The 18,383-nt window shown below is 40.8% G+C and overlaps 1 protein-coding gene across 12 annotated transcripts in view; it reads left to right on the top strand.

Moving 5' to 3' along the window:
• ACACA (acetyl-CoA carboxylase alpha) overlaps nt 1–18,383 on the top strand; it is a 256,069-nt gene that overhangs the window by 183,566 nt on the left and 54,120 nt on the right. For all 12 annotated transcript variants that reach the window (XM_064495017.1, XM_064495019.1, XM_031467944.2 and 9 more), the window contains 4 exons: nt 4,080–4,349; nt 8,710–8,807; nt 12,941–13,061; nt 13,627–13,737. In XM_064495017.1, the coding sequence (XP_064351087.1) occupies nt 4,080–4,349; nt 8,710–8,807; nt 12,941–13,061; nt 13,627–13,737 (600 nt within the window). The remainder of the gene's footprint in view (nt 1–4,079; nt 4,350–8,709; nt 8,808–12,940; nt 13,062–13,626; nt 13,738–18,383) is intronic.

Genomic DNA, 18,383 nt, shown 5'->3' with positions numbered 1-18,383 from the left:
TGTCGTAACACTTACTGTGCACTTACTATATGCCAGATACTGTTCTAAGATGTATCATGTGTCTGATCTTCACAGCTGACTGAATGCAGTGGGCTGTTATTTCCCCAATTTACTGATGAGGAAACTGAGGCATATAGAGGTCAGTTACTTTCCCAAGGTTATGTGGCTAGAAGACTGACTGAATTTTCTATTCTGTCAGAGTCAGAGTCTGTTAGATTCAGATTCACAGAATCTGACTTCTGAGTCTGTGCCTGTAAGCACCACACTGTTTTGCCCCTCACAATTATTATGATATACATGCAATTTTGTTATCTCATTTCTTCAGATTTAGCATTATATTGTGGCTATTTTAAAACACTATTCATAGTCTTCATCACCATTATTTTATAAGGCTGTACAGAACACTTAACAGTGACCTCACTAGCCAGTTTATTGCCTGTAAAAAGTTTTTATCACAACTTTTTAAAAAAATTTTCATTAAATAATCATTTTACAAATGTTGTGTCAAATATCACAACTTTTAAAAAACTTTATCTTGAAGTAATTTTAGATTTACAGAAAAGTTACAAAAATTGTTCAGAGTTCCTATTTAACCTTCACCCAGTTTCCCTAATGTTAACCTCTTATATAACCAATGTATAATTATGAAAACTAAGAAATTAACATTGGTGCAATACCGTTAAATAAAATACAGACTTTGTTTTGGATTTCACCAGTTTTCCTACTGATGCCCTTTTTCTGTCCCAGGATCCAGTCTGGGATACCACATTGCATTTAGGTGTTAACGATGTTCATGTCTGTGTTACAATTGATGTTTATCTTTCCATATTGTTTCCACTCAGTGCAGTGGCACCAGGCTAGCACATACTTCCTTAATTTCTCTACTAAAGGAAGTTATGCAAATTGTACTTTAAAAAAATAAATAATTCATACTAGCTATAAGGACAAGTTAATTCCTCTGTGCCTTAGATTTCTCATGGCAATAATAGCAGCTGTTGTTTTAATTAATAATAACAGTAGCTACTATTTGGAGACATTTATATGTCAGGCTTTGTACTAATTTAATGTGGTGTTCCTCTCAACAATCCCTCTAGAAAGATACTGTTATCCCCATTTTATAGTTGGAAAACTTGAGGCCATACAAGGTGAAGTGACTTGTCCAAGCTTATACAATAATATAAAGCTGAGATTTAAACTAAGGCAGGCAGACTTTCCAGCTTAATCTCTTAGCTATTAATATTCATTAACATCTATGTTAATATTCATTAACATCTAATAGTACGCATGTAGTAAGTGTTCAACTAATGGTAGCTATTATTCTTATTATTAAAAAAAAATTAAACAGTTTAATGATATTTAGTACTGTTATTCTATGATCCCTACAGATAAGTCATGGACAATGTTGTAAGCTCTTGGCTGACTATTTTCCAACAGTCATTTAAAAAATGAAATGACTATGGAACCAACAAATATTTATTACTCCCATATTATGTATAGGACTCCTGCTAGGTACTAGGGTAGATGATATAATGGTTCAAGCTGGCAAGCTGAAAATGGTCTTAGGCCATAAGTGATTAATTATCAGATGAATTCCCTACATGAAGGTCTTACTAGGAGATCAGAGAAGAAGGGAGTCACTTGAGACTAGGGGAAGCTTTATTCAAGAAATGGAATTTGAATGAACCTTTATGAAATGGGTAAGATTTGGGTAGATAAGGAGGAAAGAAAGGGACAACCTTTGTATGTTAAAGTGAGTAAAATAGATTACTGTTTCTAACTGTCGTTCATCAAACCCATAGGTAATATTTTCTTAATTTTGTATGTGGGGACATTGAAGCTCAATAAAGTTAAGTAAATTTCCCAAGATCACACAGTTAATAAGTGGTAGGGCCTAGATGTGGATCCAAGTTTGCTTGATTCCAAAGTTCATGTTCACCATGATACACCCTATCATTTGATTAGCAGTAAAATCTAATTTTTGTTGTAAATTGAGCAACAGATGCTTCCTTAGATATTTATCCGTTGTGCTTATTCAAAACTTAATCTCTTCCAGTAAGGAATCTCACTATACTAAGACTGAGCTAGCATTCTCCGTTCTGTAATGGTACTTTCTAAGCAGGGAGGGGGTCAGTCGATGAGGAACACACTTTGGAAAGACCTTGATAAAGAAAGAGTAGTGTGTTCTTGGTGGTGCTGTGTTGACACCTAATTAGAAGTCAATATTGCAGGCATAATGACCTGGCCAGTTGCTGAACTGACTGCCCAACTGACACAGTTGGAGTCCCCAGGTAGTAACAAAAGATAAGGATATTATTTACTTGCCCAGTGCCACATAGACGCAATGTTTGTGTAAGCATGCAAATGCTGAAGTAGATTCTTTAAGGCTTGTATCTAAGCTGCTCTGGCCTAGGTGGCTAAGGTTAATGTATCATAAAATTTAGTATAAAACCCAGTCTTCCTAACTACAAATGCATTGAAAGGAAATAGCTTTTCCTGCCTGAAAAACAAAAGAAATGTCAGGTTAGCCGGCAACAGGAGAAGGCAGTTAAAATGTTTTTCTCCACACACGCATTATATTGACTAGCTTCTTAAACCCCAAGACCAAAATTATCCTGATATTTGGAGTTTCTCTGTGATTTTTTTTTTTTTGGATAATCTGTTTCTCCTTCCTTTCTCTGTCTTTAATGAGCAGATAGAGTAATAACTACCTTACCTCAGGTGATGGGATTTTTTTTCTGTATGTTATATCCATTTTGGTTTGTATTTGGCCAATGGTATGATATATTAAATAGTTTATATTTATCTGTGGGTGTTTCATATATGTATTTCTTAATGCTGAGAATCACGAATAGCTGTGTGGAAAGCTTCAACCAGCCTGATTACAGTGGATGTGCAATTGGATTGAGGAATGTGTACTCAGAGCTTATGATCACTGGCCCGGTTGAGTCTGGGTGATGCATGTGGCTTTCCAGGGATGCTGCTATTTACATCTGTTAATGGCCCTTCTTGATGGCCGGCTCCCCAATGAGGTGATATGCAGCAGCCTGGGGATGAGGGACCAAGGCTGCAGATGTGGCTGGGCTCCATTAGGCAGGACCAGAAATGCTCATCTGGTAGACTTTGTGTTTGGGGGGGGGCGAATGGTGGGGGTGGGAAGCGGGGGAGACAGAACGGAACAGGGGAAAAAAAAGAATGGAAAACATTACTTATCCAGATATAGGGAAAGAGACAGGCACACATGAAAAACTGCAGCTGTAACTGGGGCATGAGTGAATAGAAAAGAAATGGAACTAGTGAATAAACAAGTAGAATTGACTAGTTCTCATGTAAAAGAGGAAAGGGCTGTGAGGGTTTGGAAAGAGGCATGTCTCCCCTGCCTGTTAAGTCAATATCGTTTACTTGTGTGGCTGGCCAGAAGCTGCTGGACAGTGGGCAGAGATTTATATGTATCATATTGCAGCAAGAGGTTAGTTACTTGCCTCCTTTGGTTTTCTGGTGTTAGGAGAAAGCAGCAAAAGATGCTCACAAGGATGCATTGTTGAGCTACAGTAAATTCTTGCAGAAATGGAAGATACTTGAAGCAAGCCAGTAAACAATGTGGCTGTTATTCCTATCAAATGCTAGAGGACAATAAGGACCCAGGATTACAAAAGTTGTACAGTCCATGGTGGTCCTCTTTCTTCTCTCTTATGTGCCTAAAGGTTTCTTACAAAAGATGGAACTAGTGTCTTAGTAGACAGGACAGTAGGTTAGGGAATCATGAATTTAATTCCCAGTGCCATGGTATTCTTCTGCAGGCATCCTGAGTGCATTTAAACTTCTGATTTTTCCATCTCTGAACAGACCTAAAGAAGGAATTGAGACAACTGTGTAATACGTATATGGTCAACTCAACATAATCTTGGAGAAGTATCTAGGATATTTGCCTATTTTCACAAAGGGAGCTTGGCCCTTCAGCAATGCATGTCTTTACATGAAGGCTGTGTCTAGGTACAGTCTGACACTTTCAAGGAACCTGAAAAAAAATTCTGCATATGAGAAGCTTGTATTTATTGGTTTGTTTGTTTATGCCTTTACAGATCGGCATGGTAGCTTGGAAAATGACCCTTAAAAGTCCTGAATATCCAGAAGGCCGAGATATCATTGTCATTGGTAATGACATCACATACCGAATTGGGTCCTTTGGACCCCAGGAGGATTTGCTGTTTCTCAGAGCTTCTGAGCTTGCCAGGGCCGAGGGTATCCCACGCATCTATGTAGCAGCCAACAGCGGAGCAAGAATTGGACTGGCGGAGGAAATTCGTCATATGTTTCACGTGGCCTGGGTTGATCCTGAGGATCCTTACAAGGTACAGGCTAAGAAAAGATAATAGTTCAAGACACTATATGGGTGTGTGCGAGTGTGTGTGTGTATGTGTAGAGAGGTAGGGGAGAGGTAGAGGCTTAAGTTCAAAAGTCAGCACCTAGGGTGAACTGCAGCTGCGTTGGAAATAAATCATCTCTCAATATGTTCTCCTGATCTTTCTTCCAGCTTTGAAATGGACTGTTTCTTTGGTTGAACACTAGATGACATGGTAGCTGTGCATTTAGTGTGAGACATGTTAAGCTGGAAGTACATATCTTTAAACTATTCCACTGTGGCTTCCAAGACTTATGGTCAATCACCAGCAAAATCTCTTATAGCCTCAGCTTCTTCTCTGATTGTTCTCCATTCTTCTTGCTCTACTTGAAACCTGCCTGTCCTCTGAAGAATCTTCTTCCCCTTTAGCCCTCTTAAATAGTGACTGATTTCTCTTTCCCTTGTACCACTGAGCCTGGAGGGAAATACTGTCTTCCTTTTGCCCCATTGCTACTTGCAGACCCTTTTCCCTCCCTTCTCTCTGAAAACCCCTGTCTTTGAATCTCGTGTCATCAGACTATGCCACACTGCCACTGCTCCTCATCAGAATGTTCTCAGCCCTTTGGCCACTCCTTCTTCTTTGCATCTTTGAATTGGGTACATTGTCAGTCACTCCAGTACTACCAGTCCCACTATATTGTTGGTGATTGCTGTATCCACATCGAGGATCCATCCCGTCACCCAGCCTCTTGCATCCTTAACTTCCTCTCCTCTGACAGTCCTATCCTGCATCCCAGCTCAGCTCTCATTCCCCATAATCTCAATTTCAGGCATCCCTTTCTACGCTGTCTCTCCATCCTGTCTTCCCAGCTCACTCTCTTTAGTGCTCCCAGCCCAGCAACCCTTTGAATCCACCAAGAGCAACAACTGCTGATCCTACCAGCTTTCTTCTGCCCTTCACTCCCTCCCGACATCCTCACTTTATTCTTATCCAGCTTAAATCCCTAAGCCAATTGTAGGCTAATCATAATAATCACTACCTTTTCTATGCCCCCAGTTTCCTTACTTCTGTCTTCATTCTGCTTACTCTGGGTCTGTACAAAAACCTTGTTTAAATCAAACTGTCTCCATCTGCTCCCATACCTGCACCAGTATAGCTGAACATTGATGGAGAAAAATGCACAGTGCTGTTGACTAGTCTTACTTTAAATTCAAGCTTACCAACCTTCTGACTGACAATTTCACATCTTCTCTCTCCTCAAACATCCAACACCCTCTTCCGTCATCCTCGCTCTTAGCTGATGGCGGTGTTTCTCAAGTCACTGAGGAAATGGAAGCAATTAGAAGAGAGCTCCCAGGAGCTTCCCCATATCTGCATCCACGCCCTTATCCTCCGCCTTCTCTCCTGTCCTTTAGTGAACGGTCCCTGCTCCCATCTAGGGCCAGTCCCTCTATGCTCAGTCCTTTCCCTTCTTGCCAACTTAAGGATGTAGATCAACACTTCTCCCCCTTCTTTCTCTCATCATCACTTTTCTCCTCTCTTCTAGATCTACCCCTTTATCATATAAACATTCACTCCTCCACTCACTACCCCACCCTATTTGTTCCTTCCCTTCACAACAAGATTTCCTAAAGGAGTTTCTCTCCTTGTTGTTTCCAGGTGCTCTTCTCCCTCCCATTCCCTCTGGACCCCACTTCAGTTCCCCTTGCACCCTCACCATTGCACCACAGCTGCTTTTGTCAGGGTCGCCATTGATTCCGCATTGTTACATTCGGTCATGAAATCTCAGTCTCCACCTTATTTGACATTTCAGCAGCGTTCCATGCAGTTGGTCACGCCTTCATCCTTGAAATGCTTTCTTCTGTTGATTTTCAGGACCCCAGAATCTCCTTTTTACCCTCCTGGCCGCTCTTTCTCAGTTTCCTTTGCTGCCTTTCACATCTTTGAATATAAGAGTGTTTCAAGGGATAATGGAAATATTCCATATTTTGATTGTGGTGGTGATTATACAAGTATACACATTTGTCAGAACTCCTCAAACTACTGCACTTAAAGCTGATGGATTTTATATTGCATATCAAATATGCTTCAGGAAAATTCATTTTAAAAGTGTATGGGAATTGTTCGTGACCACTAACTAACAGGTACAGAGTTTCTTCTTGGGGTGATGAAAATATCCTGGAATTAGATAATGGTTATGGTTACACAACATGTAAATATACTAAAAACTGCTGAATTGTATACTTTAAAATGGCCAAGTTTATATTATGTGAATTTTATCTCACTTTTTAAAATTACCTAAAAAAAGTGAATGGACACAGATAATTAGAGCCACAAAGGTTGTGATAGGACCAAGAAGTCCAGATCCACCCCCCTCTGCCGCCCTCCCCACCCCCCAGTCTCAACTCCAGCAGGACCCAGGGCCCTCTCACCCAGAGCTTTGATAGGATAACTTGTATATAAAGTGAGGTAGGAATAGGGAAAGTGTTTCAGGGCTTGGTCCCTGGACTGCTCATCTTTTCTGTGTTCATCTTCCCTTGGTGATCTCATCCAGTCTTAAAGCTTTTAATTTCATCTATAAACTTCCAAGTTTTTATCTTCCCCTGAACTTCAGATTCATATATCCAGACTCAGCATCTCTACCTGCACGTCTGCCTAAATGTAGCTTCTAATCTGCTTCCTTAAATTTGTTCCTCCCAAAGTCTTCTCTGTCTCAATAAAGGATACCTCTGTTCTTCCATTTAAGTAAAAGACCTTGGCATTATCCTTGACCTCTGTCTCATGTCCCACATCCTCTCAGTCAGTAAATCACACTTACATCCCAACCTTCAAAATACATCCAGAATCCAGCCACTTCTAACCACTTCCACTGCTGTGCGGTAGTCTGAGTCCCTGTCTTCTCACCTGCATTTACTGCAGTAGCTTCCTAATTGACCTTCCTGCCTCTGGCCTTGCCCCCCTCCCCAAGTCTACTCTCAACAGAACATGGAGTGATCCAGTTAAGATATTAATCAGGTCACAGATCCAGACTTCCGTCTGATTGAAACTCTTTAATGGCTTCCCAGCTCACTCAAGTGAGGGCCAGAAACCACATAGTTACCTACAAGGCCCTGTGTAGACTGGCCTTCCAGTACCACTCTGCCCTCATTCTTGCTGCACCCTCGCTTCATACTCTGGCTTGCCAGCCTCCTCACTCTCTCCTGACCCTGCTGGATGCACTTGCGGCTCCTTCCGCCTGGAATGCTTTTCCCCTCGATTATCCTCATGTCTCATTTCCTCAGCTCTTCAGGTCTTGGCTCAAATGATATTTTCTATGAAGCCTTCCCTGTTATTCTCCCAGCTCTCCTGTCTCCTTTCTCTATTTTATTGTTTCCTTAAACATGATTCCCGCTAACACTGTATGTTTAACTTATTTATTTTGTATATTTTCTGTCTCTCCTACTAGAAGATAAGTTGCATAAGGCCAGGAATTTTTGTCTGTTTTGTTCCTTCCTGTTTTTCCAGTGCCTGGAGCAGTATCTTGCATGTAATAGTCACTCAATAAATACTTGCTGACAGACATACTAATGACACTCATTGCTACAAAAGGTTCTCATCGTAAGTCATGCGAAATTAGTGGCAAATTCACGTCTCTGACATAAGCTCAATGGGAGACAAATTCATTGAATTAAATAGTGGACCTAATTTCTCATGGTATTTTAAATGTTTTTCTCTGTTTACTTTTTTTTAACTTCAGTTACACATATTAGATAACTCTACTTTGTGTATGAGTATCTATATGTATGTATAAAAATAAATTAATTATGAAATGTTAGTATAATTTTTTAGTGGGCATAGGAATCAGGAGTTGTTTATTAAAAAAAGCAAAAGGTGTGAGTTCAGTGTTCACTGATCATTAGCACTGCATAGACTTCTGATTTTAAGGTCGAATATCCCAGTTTTGTGATGCTCTTCATTATCCCTTACCCAGTTATATTTTGATGGGACTATGGATTTGAGAAAGTGAAAAGTAGTAATTCACACAATTCTTTAATTTTGTGTTGGTATCTTTAATAGAGGTGCCACGAAAGGTCAGAAAATGACCCTTTAACCCTGATGAAAAGGAAACGAATGGAATGTACTCAGAGTTGCTGCTACAGGATGTCTTGTTTCAAGGACACAGAGTCAGTGACTGCAGAAATAGGCACTTCCATCTTTCAAAGGAGAGCTGTCGATGCCAGTATTCTGCTAGACAGGAACTCTGAGACAGGAGTTGGCAATTTACAGCTAGCTTACTCCCAAGAACAAACTGCATTATGCATGCTTTGCTGGGTCTTCTGATTATGTGGTGATGGCATATAATGCGTTAAAAACTCTTTGTGCTTCACAGGGATTCAAATATTTATATCTGACCCCTCAAGATTATAAGAGAGTCAGTGCTCTCAACTCTGTCCATTGTGAACATGTGGAGGATGAAGGAGAATCCAGGTAGGTCTTAAATATCAGAATAATTTGGCCGTGAACTAGAGAAAGGAGACTATGATAATGTTGTCCTCACTGTCCTGCTGATCATGACCTTGAAGAGCAATGAAGGGTGATTGTTGAATCATCTAGAAGTCTTGGGTTTGTATCTTACCGCTGCCACTTATTAACTGAAAGACCTTATTACTGGTTGAGATTTAAAAATTATAATTATATCTATTCATTTTTTAAAAGTTGGAACACGTAAAACAACTATGGAAAAAAAGGGTAAAAAATCAGCTATAGTCCTACCAGGAGATCACAGTTACTAAGGTATATTATATTCTTGCTATCTTTTCTATTACATGTCTTTTTTCCTGCATAATCAGGGTAACAGAAAAGCTCTTTTGTAATTTGTTCTTTTCATTGAAAATTATTTTGGGGAACTTTGGTATATTCTTATAATATTATTTGAAGATATGATATATAATGGCTTCACCATAGTTCATTATAATTAATATATCATATTTGAACATTCAGATTATCCCAGTTTTTTTTACTGCTCTATCCCTAGGCTGATCCTTCTTGTATATAAACTTTTAGGAATATCTCTAGTTATTCCCTTTGAATTACTTTCTAAAAATGGAATTAACTGGTCAAAAATTATGTCCATTTTTAAAAGTTTTTTGGTAGTTTCAGATTTTCCTCCCAAGAGCTGCACTCCCACCAGCAGTATGATAGTGCTTGTTTCCCCTCTTTAATTTTTCTCCAGCCTTGCCAATATTGATTATTGTCAATTAACAGAATAGGATTAAAAAAAATAATAATAACAGACTAGGATAAAGACAGCAGTTGTTACTTTAACTGGTATTTTTGATCACCAGTGAAGTTGAACATCTTTGTAATCTCTCTGCAAGTATTTTCCAAAATGTTAATCAGTTGTGCCAATACCATTTATTGAACAATTCATAGTTTCCTCACTTTTATAATAATCTTAACTCAATTACTAGACTTTATATTCTGTTTTTTGTTCTATCTATTCTTGGACTAATGCCACACTATTTTAACTGCTTTTAATGGGCCGGAGTTCCTCACATCCTTCATTTTTTCCCCAAAGTTTATTAGCTATTTTTTTTCTTTTTAACATGTAGGCTTTTTTTTTTTAATTTCTAAAAACTTTCCATAATGATTTTGATTCAAATTGCATTAGGTTTATAAATAAATTTAGGAAGATCTGAGAGCTTCATACTATTAACACTTCCCAATTAGAAACATGGTGTTTTTCCAATTATTTAAGTGTACTTTTTAAAGTTTTATAGTTTTCTTCATATAGGTTATGCCAGAAGTTCCCAACCTTTCTTGGTTCACAGCACCTTTAGGCAAAAAAATATATCTAATATTTCTGATTATTAAGTAGTCAGCCCAGACAGCCTCATAAGCATTTATGCCATGAAGAACATGGGTTTGAACGCTGTGGGTCCACTTACACGCAGACATTTGCAGCAGTGAAAACAGCAGAGCCACACTGTGGTTGGTCGAATCCGCGGACACGCACCCACGTGTCTGGAGGAACCACATAGATGGGCGCCAGCTGTAAGTTGTAGGTGTATTTTCAACTGCTGAGGGGTCAAAGCCCCTCACTCTGGCGTTGTGTAGGGGTCAACTATATAGTACACGTAATTGAAAAAAAATTTTATTCCATTCTTAAATAATTACAGTTACTTATTAATGGGATATTTGCATCTGTACAACATCACAAACCTTGAAATCAGCTTGAACATAGCCACCCTCAAATCTTGTTCTGCACTGATTTTTGTGTGCAACTTTTTTTTTCCCCCACAGAAACTAAAAACACAGCTTTGCAAAGATGGGACATTGTCAAAAGGAAGGTAGTACTAGCTAATGTTAAACCAGGAACCACTTAAAACTGGTAGTTCACATGACATCCAACAGATATCACATACTATAGTATTTCTCTCAAAATTTGAAATAATCCTTCTGTGCCCCTGACAGTTCACGGTGACACCCCAGGATGCCTTGGTGCACTGTGTGGGTATGGTGGCATATTGCCAGTTTTTTAATATTTATCCCTAAATGATTTGCTTTTTTTTTTCTTGGTACTCTGAATAGGATCCCTCCCCTGCCCCTGCCATTATATGTTTTTAACTCTTTATTACTGGTATGTCAGAAAGCTGTTGATTTTATATATTGCTTTTGTTAAAAGTTTACTTCTCTGAGCTTTAGTTTCCTCATCTGTATGATGAAGATCAAGTGAAATAATATATGTAAAGCCCCTAGCACAGCGCTAAGCACGTAGTGAGCAATCAGAAATCCTGGCTATTATTGGTACGATCTGTGATAATGGAGGTGCTATTCCCTGTCACACTGGATTGTTGTTGAGGATCAGAAATGATATGCGTGGATGTGTTTTTGTTAATTGTACTACACTACACAAAGGTTTTTTGTTATAAGTAACATTAAAATTTGATACTACTTGAAAGAATGATCATCTGAATGGTAGAAGATTCAGGTCATAGAGCAGAAAATGGGAATTTTTTATTCTTTTTCATATAATACAATGGGAGAGGATGCCACTTAGCAGATCAGGAACACCTGAGAAGCAGTATGCACTCCTTGGGAGGGAGAAGATCTACTTTGCAAGGAAGGCTGACTGGGCCCATGAGTATTTGTGTATATATGGCATGTAGACCTTATTTAAAAAAAAACAAAACAAAACACTCCCCTTCCCCATCCCCAACAATTTAATGTGTCTCATTAATCCCTGAAGGGAGATTAGCTTTACCTGGAATATAACTCTAGAATCCAGAGTCTAGATACAGAACGAAAGGAAGAACTGAGGAATTATTGGGAGAAGGAATCACTGGGAAGCAGAGGTGCAAAGCCACAGACCAACAGCAAGAGCAAAGAAGAGGGACTGATGGAAGGCTGGAAGTAAGGGAGCAGAAAAATACGGGGGCAAAAAAAAAAGTTTAGAAGCCACAATGGGATATTTATTTATTATTTCAATTTATAAAACTGAGCCCAGTGCCAAGCCTTTTGGGTACACATGGAACAATAAATAATACATGCCCATCTCTACTTCCAACTTTGTATTTTTCCTTTGTTTTATTAGTTGCATTCCCCATCTCCCATTTCCCATTATCAGCTATCACTCCTCATCCTGTGCCAGGAAGACAGATGAGTGGCTCCCACTGGATCCACAGGATGTTTTCTGGACAACTTGGCCAGCATTTTACTCCTACATACATCCCTCCTGCCCCTCAGAGGACTCTAGCCAGGAACCCTCACGTATACATTTGGTACTTAAAAAGGAGCAGGGATAGACTGCACTGTTTTGACCTTCCCCTTCATCCTTGTCTTGGAAAGAGAGAGGATTTTTGACTTGAGAAACTGGGCTGAGCGCTCTCACTATGCCTCTAGATTTTTTTTTTTTAATTCCTATATAACATTTATCTGAAACTGTCAATTTAATGGCTGTTGCTTATTGTAGAGAGAGATACATGGACCCTGTTTTTGAGAAACTTGTCCTAGAAAGTAAGCGAGAGGATCTAATATCTGAACGCCATCTATGTGTCAGACCCTCTCCTTGTTGCTTCAGTTTAACTCATGTCAACCCTCAGAAGTAGATACTGTTCTGGGGGAGGGTATAGCTCAAGTGGTAGAGCGTGTGCTCAGCATGCACTAGGTCCTGGGTTCAATCTCTAGTACCTCCTCTAAAAATAAACAGACCTAGTTACATCCCCCTTCCAAAATTTTTTAAAAAATCAAATAATACAATAATAAATAAATAAAATATATATATTTTTAAGAAAGTAGATACTATTATTCCCATTTTACAGAAGTTACTGTTATCCCTGGAGTCACACTGTTGTGTGTGTCAGAGCAGGGATTTAAACCTGTCTGCTTAATTCCAAATTTTGCTCTTTCTGCTATACCATGTTGCTTCCAGACAAAACAGGCTACCAAGGTAAGAAGGAAGGATATTTTATGAATGAAGAATAAGAGAAAAAGTACAGAGCTCTGGCGTTAAGTGTAAGATTTCAGTATGCTTTTAGCAGCCTTTTATTGATGATTATTCTTTTAATGGATTGTTGTTACTGTGTTTAGCCTTTGTAATTTGGCCTGGCTGTATCCAACAGGTACAAGATAACTGATATTATTGGGAAGGAAGAGGGACTTGGAGCCGAGAACCTTCGAGGTTCTGGAATGATTGCTGGAGAATCTTCGCTGGCTTATGACGAGATCATCACCATTAGCCTGGTAAATCTTGCCCGAGTGCGGGACTTCTGAGGAGCTGACCATGCGGCTAAGATTTGTTTTTGCCCCCCATCACTGCTATTTCAGTCTCAAATGAGAGCATTTCTTAAAAACTGTATATCTACAACTTGATTCCAGTTGTGCACAATAGTAAGAAGTTAGGATAATGTAAATCATTGAACTTCCCGGATAAACCTACCACCTCCTGTTAGCCTGCATTTTAACTTGTTGTTTCCCTAAATATTCTACCAGGGTATTAATAGTTTAAATTCCTTCTCTTAATATTTTCCTTGTTTACACCCCTAGTGTAGACGTCAAACGTCTGTGAAATAGGCAAAAGCGTAAGAGAAGGAAAGGGCTTATGATGCTCTGTCTGTTCCTTGAATCGTTGCGTGAGTTCTGTACCTTCTTTTCTTTTAACCAGGACATTGGTTTTAATCAAACAGATTTCCTAGAAATCAGGTTTTTTTTTCTTCTGTTAATGTAGATTTTACATACCTGTGCCTTAGTTCTTACAGCTTGGGAGGGAACATAAATTTGTAACGTGGAAAATTTATTCTTTTTTAAGGTTACTTGCCGGGCCATTGGGATTGGGGCTTACCTCGTCCGGCTGGGACAGAGAACCATCCAGGTTGAAAATTCTCACTTAATTCTGACAGGAGCCGGGGCCCTCAACAAAGTAAGTTTCTGGGGTGTGGGGAAGAAGAAGCCTTTTGAAGATTGTCGTGAATGCTTAATTCTAGATCCAGACTGGGGAGAGGCCATTCTATCCATGTCTTGCCTCTTTCTCTTCTCTCCCTCCCTCTTCCTTGCCTTTTCATTCATTCACTTCATTCAACAAAATGAGTATTTAAGTACCTACTGTGTGCCAGGCACCTTTCCAAGCCCTGTGGGTATGTTAATAAACAAACCAGATAAAACTCCTGCTGCAAAGAGCTTACATCTAATGTCTTTCTAAGAAGACAGAATTAATCGAATGCTTCTGTTCCACCCTCCTTCCCTTCTTCTCATCTGTGAGCACAGGGTGTGAGATCTACTCCCAGACACAGAGCTACCTCTGAAACATCCCCTGAATGCATCGAGGATATCAAGTTCTAATATTCTGGGAAATTTGCAAAAGCACCTCTAAAAAAAAGGCACTTATGTTGGTCCCCTGTACATAAGGAAGTACTTGGCAAATATTGAATGGGAAGGTGGGTGGATGGAGGCATGGATGGACTGATGAGAAAGAATATGACATAGAGATTTATCTTCCCTTCAAAAGAAATTGTGCCTTTTCAATACAAGCTCATACTGGCTTTTCCTAAGAGTGGGGAAATGGATGGTGAGTTCACTGCTTCTGAGAGTGAAACCTGTCTAAGAATACCTGAACATACAAAGGACAGTGTAGTTCTGACTTCTCTGCAGACATAGGAACATTATTTTCTGTCCAGAGCCAGGAGTATGTAATCCTCTGAGACTGGCCGACTGACTGTGTGCAACTCATACAGCCTCTCAGGTCCTTGGCTTTCTTTATCTATCAAAGGGGGATAATAATTTCTACCTTTAAACGATGCTGTGGAGATCAAATGAGAAAACATAGGTAGGAGTGCCTGGTACCCGGCTCCAAAGCACTGGCCCTCATTACAGCTTCAGTTCCCTTCTCCTCTCCTCTCTCGCAAGTGGTTTGGCGCTTGCACTTGTGGAGTTACACGCAAGCTAAATTGTTCACTAGACTTGGACAAACTTTTTATCAAGCCTTGACTTCAAGTGGAAGTTTAGGAATTAAGTGTCCTATCCTATCATTCCCATTTGGAAAAATTTGACACTCCCATCAGTCCAGTTAGCTTTTGGGGTCGCCTGAAGTGACAGGCGTGTGGCGCGGTGAGCTTGCTCTCTGCATCCATATGAACTCCCTGCCCTTCTCTGGGCTGACCTTTCTCTCCAAGGACAGGCAAAAAAGTGCTAGCAAATGACAAGCTTGGATGTTCTGCTCCCTTTTTGGAGGGTAGTCTGGGAGTAGAGACTGTGAACTGCCACTACCGAGGGAAATTATTGCAGCGGGAGAAACTGTCTACCTTTTTTTTTTTTTTAAGTTGCTCTTTCGGATACATTCTTAGGATGAGATATTGATGAACGTTGGAGAGAATGGTGGGTACCATTACCTGTGGTGGGTAGAATTTAAAGTCGTCTGTATTTCCGTAATGTTCCCAGACCTGAACAAAGAGCCTAATTTCTGAAAAGTATCTTGTTACATTGAGTTTCTTATTTTTTCCCTGATGCTGTGTTGCACCCAAAGAACATTACAAAAAGCAAAGGTGATGACGTTGCTGCTGCTGGGGTTTTTCTTTGTTTGTCCCTAAAAACTTGCTAGTTGAATTTCATTCGTGCCACAAGGAAGGCATTAGGGATGTTTTTTCTTAATACTTGGTTGAACTGTTCTGATCAAATTCATTATAGTCACTTTCCTCCTAGCCTGCAGGGTTGCTTGTTAAAGGACAAGTCTAGTTGCAAGGAAAAGACAGTACAGCCGCAGCTGTAACTTACCCCACAATGCTCATTTCCGGAAGGACATGATCATTTGTAGCTGAAGGGAGTGATCAGTTAAAGAGGTTACCTAATCGTGCTCTGCCTGCCCCGCTATCTCCATGTCCCTGGCTCTTCTGTATAGAGCCAGGGACTCTGGAGCTGGAGCTGGAAGACCCTGATTTCATGCAAATTCATTAAGAATGTCCCCTCTGCCCCTTTGCCTCTCACGTAGGAGAAAGGACACTAGACGGGAGCCACACACTCAGACTGCCTCCTCCAGCTCACTCCCTGTGCACGTCCTGTCTTTGTGTGCACCAGTGTCTCTCTGCGTGTCTGCCTTTTTTCCTATAGGACTCTCTCTGCCTCGCATCCTCTGGGCGTGTGTGCAGGTCACAGTGAGTGAGTGTCTCTTCCTGTGTGTGTGCTGGTCCCTGTCTCTTTGTGTCTAGCTCGCGCTCTCTCTCTCTCTCTCTCTCTCTCTCTCTCTCTCTCTCTCTCTCTCTCTCTCTCTCTCTCTCTCTCTCTCTCTGTGCCTCACTGAGTCTCCACGTGTGAGAAAGTCTTTGTGTGTGTCTGGAGCCCTGTGGAGCCTCCTCAAGCCTCGACCATCCAGCCTGTCGTCCGCATGTCCCTGTGTAAAGTGGGGACTTGGGCGGTGTATGCGAGCTTTCAGACTGTGAACATTTGACCCCTGCCTTTTTGAGTCTTCATCCTTTATGTTAAACATTGGGGTGAAGAATCAGAGGGGAGGGGGTGTGCAGAGGTTGTAGGGAAAAAAAAAATTTGTGTGTGCAAGTGCCGATCCCGTTGACCCCTTTGAAAATTGAAATAATGATAATGCGCGTCTCCTGACTGCATCAAAGTATCAGCACATCAAAAGCCAGGAGGCATGAAATGCAAATGATAAAGTGAAAGCAGATGGATTGTGCATGATCGCCTGATGCCCAATGAATTTTAAAAGGTGCCGGTTTGCAAGGGGGGATGGGGGGTGGGGTGGGGGGACTGAAATAAACACGTTATCCCAGCAATTTTTTTTTTGTTCTTGACGCTCACTCCTGACAATATTTTTTCACACTTGAGTGAACACCCACTCCATCTCTCTCTCTCTCCCTTTTCCCTCTCTCTCTCTCTCTCTCTCTCTTTAACTCCACCCCCCTCCCCAGCCCCTACCCACCTCTTACACGTCTCAGGTCATGTCGCTTCAGCTCCGGTGGAAATAATAAGATATAAACCACGAGGTTGTTATTTGCATAGAAATAGCATGGAGCCCCAGGCAGCAAGGGAGAAGGACACAGGGATCATTTGTCTAAAATTTTAATGAAAACTTTTGCTGAGGCAGAGATTTTTTTCAAAACTTTCTTTCTCCCTGCTTTTCTCCTCCCCTCCCCAACCCACCCCCCTCAGCCCCATCTCTGCTGTGACTGAACATAGTTCGACGTGAAGAGAAAGGGTTGACACTCCACATATCATGCTCTGATAATGCAGCAACATGTAACTTGTTTGTTCCTTTAATAGATAGGAAGCTGGAGAGACGCACATTCCCAACTTAATACATTGCATGCCCACGTCAAGCTTTTATGGCTACACTCTATCTCAGGGCACACGTGATGTTGCCGTCGTTAGCCAACCTGCTTTTAATTAGTTTAGACCTTCCTACCTATTGCTTCCAAAGACTCTTACTTTTTAAAGGATTTCTTTTTGTAACCAACAGTAGTAACCTGCATGTAAAATACAAACCTTCCAGCAGTTTCCTGGATTTGTTTTTTTTCTTACTTTCAGTGATTTTACTGTTCACTTACGCATCTTATTCATGGGCCTCATCCTTTGCTATTCTGTCTTTTGTTCCATAACCAGAAAGTGCTTCTCACATTTCTATATGTACCCCTTTCCCTTGTGATCTCAGTATCTGTGTATTCTCTTTCCTTGTCTGTCTTGCTCTTTGTTGTCTGCAGTTCTTTGTAAAATATTCAGAGATACAGGATGTGGGATTTCTTAAGTGTTGCAGAAGCAGATTTGACATTTGAACTAAAGGCAATGGGCCGATGACTACAGGCAGCCTGGATGACTTTACTTGACACTTAAAATCAAAAACATCCATCTGGCTCATTGCTACCTTCTGGGTGGGCTGATGGTGTCAGGGCCATTTTACAGATGGGAAGACGAAAACAGTAAGAGCTAAAGGAACTTAGTTCCATAGACAGAGACTAGAACCAGCAGCAGAACATGAACTTCCACGTCCCCAGGTTTCATTTAAGATGTGCTCAGTCCCCTGTGCTTAGTGCCCACAAGGCCTGAGAAGAGAAAGTAAGTCTGGTTGTTTTACTTCTTGTCCAAACGTCATGAGAGTGGTGACACGAATAAAAGAAGCTTCTACAGGCCTGCTATTCCATGGCACTCAAGGTAGCGGAGCATAGGTTCCTAGCTCTACAGACTGTTGGCTCTGGGTGGGCAGATCCCTCAGAACGCGTCACCAAGTGGTAAGGGCGAACTTGATGGATGGCAGACTACCCTGCTTGAAGGTAGTCACGCAGGCCCGGTAACAGCCAGTAGCCTGTGTGCTTGGGGAAGTGGGAAGATAGACCTTTAAGGGTCTGAGGCAATTTGTGGAGTCATAAGCTCCTAAGTCAAGGTGCCCCTGGACATTTGCAGTGACTTTTGAATTCATGTCCTCCCCCCCCCCCCCGACTTCCCACTCGTTTCTGTGTAATATGTTTAACATATGTCAAGTGGTAGAGCAGCTGGGAGCACCTAGTGTTGTAAGGGAACGCAGACAGAGACTAGAGCCTGCTAATTCTCAGCCCACTGCCCCAGACTCGT

Source organism: Camelus dromedarius, chromosome 16, assembly GCF_036321535.1.
Source record: "Camelus dromedarius isolate mCamDro1 chromosome 16, mCamDro1.pat, whole genome shotgun sequence".
Taxonomy (NCBI): Eukaryota; Metazoa; Chordata; class Mammalia; order Artiodactyla; family Camelidae; genus Camelus; species Camelus dromedarius.
Note: the sequence above shows the minus strand (reverse complement) of the source record. Positions and strands in the feature narration are given on the sequence as shown.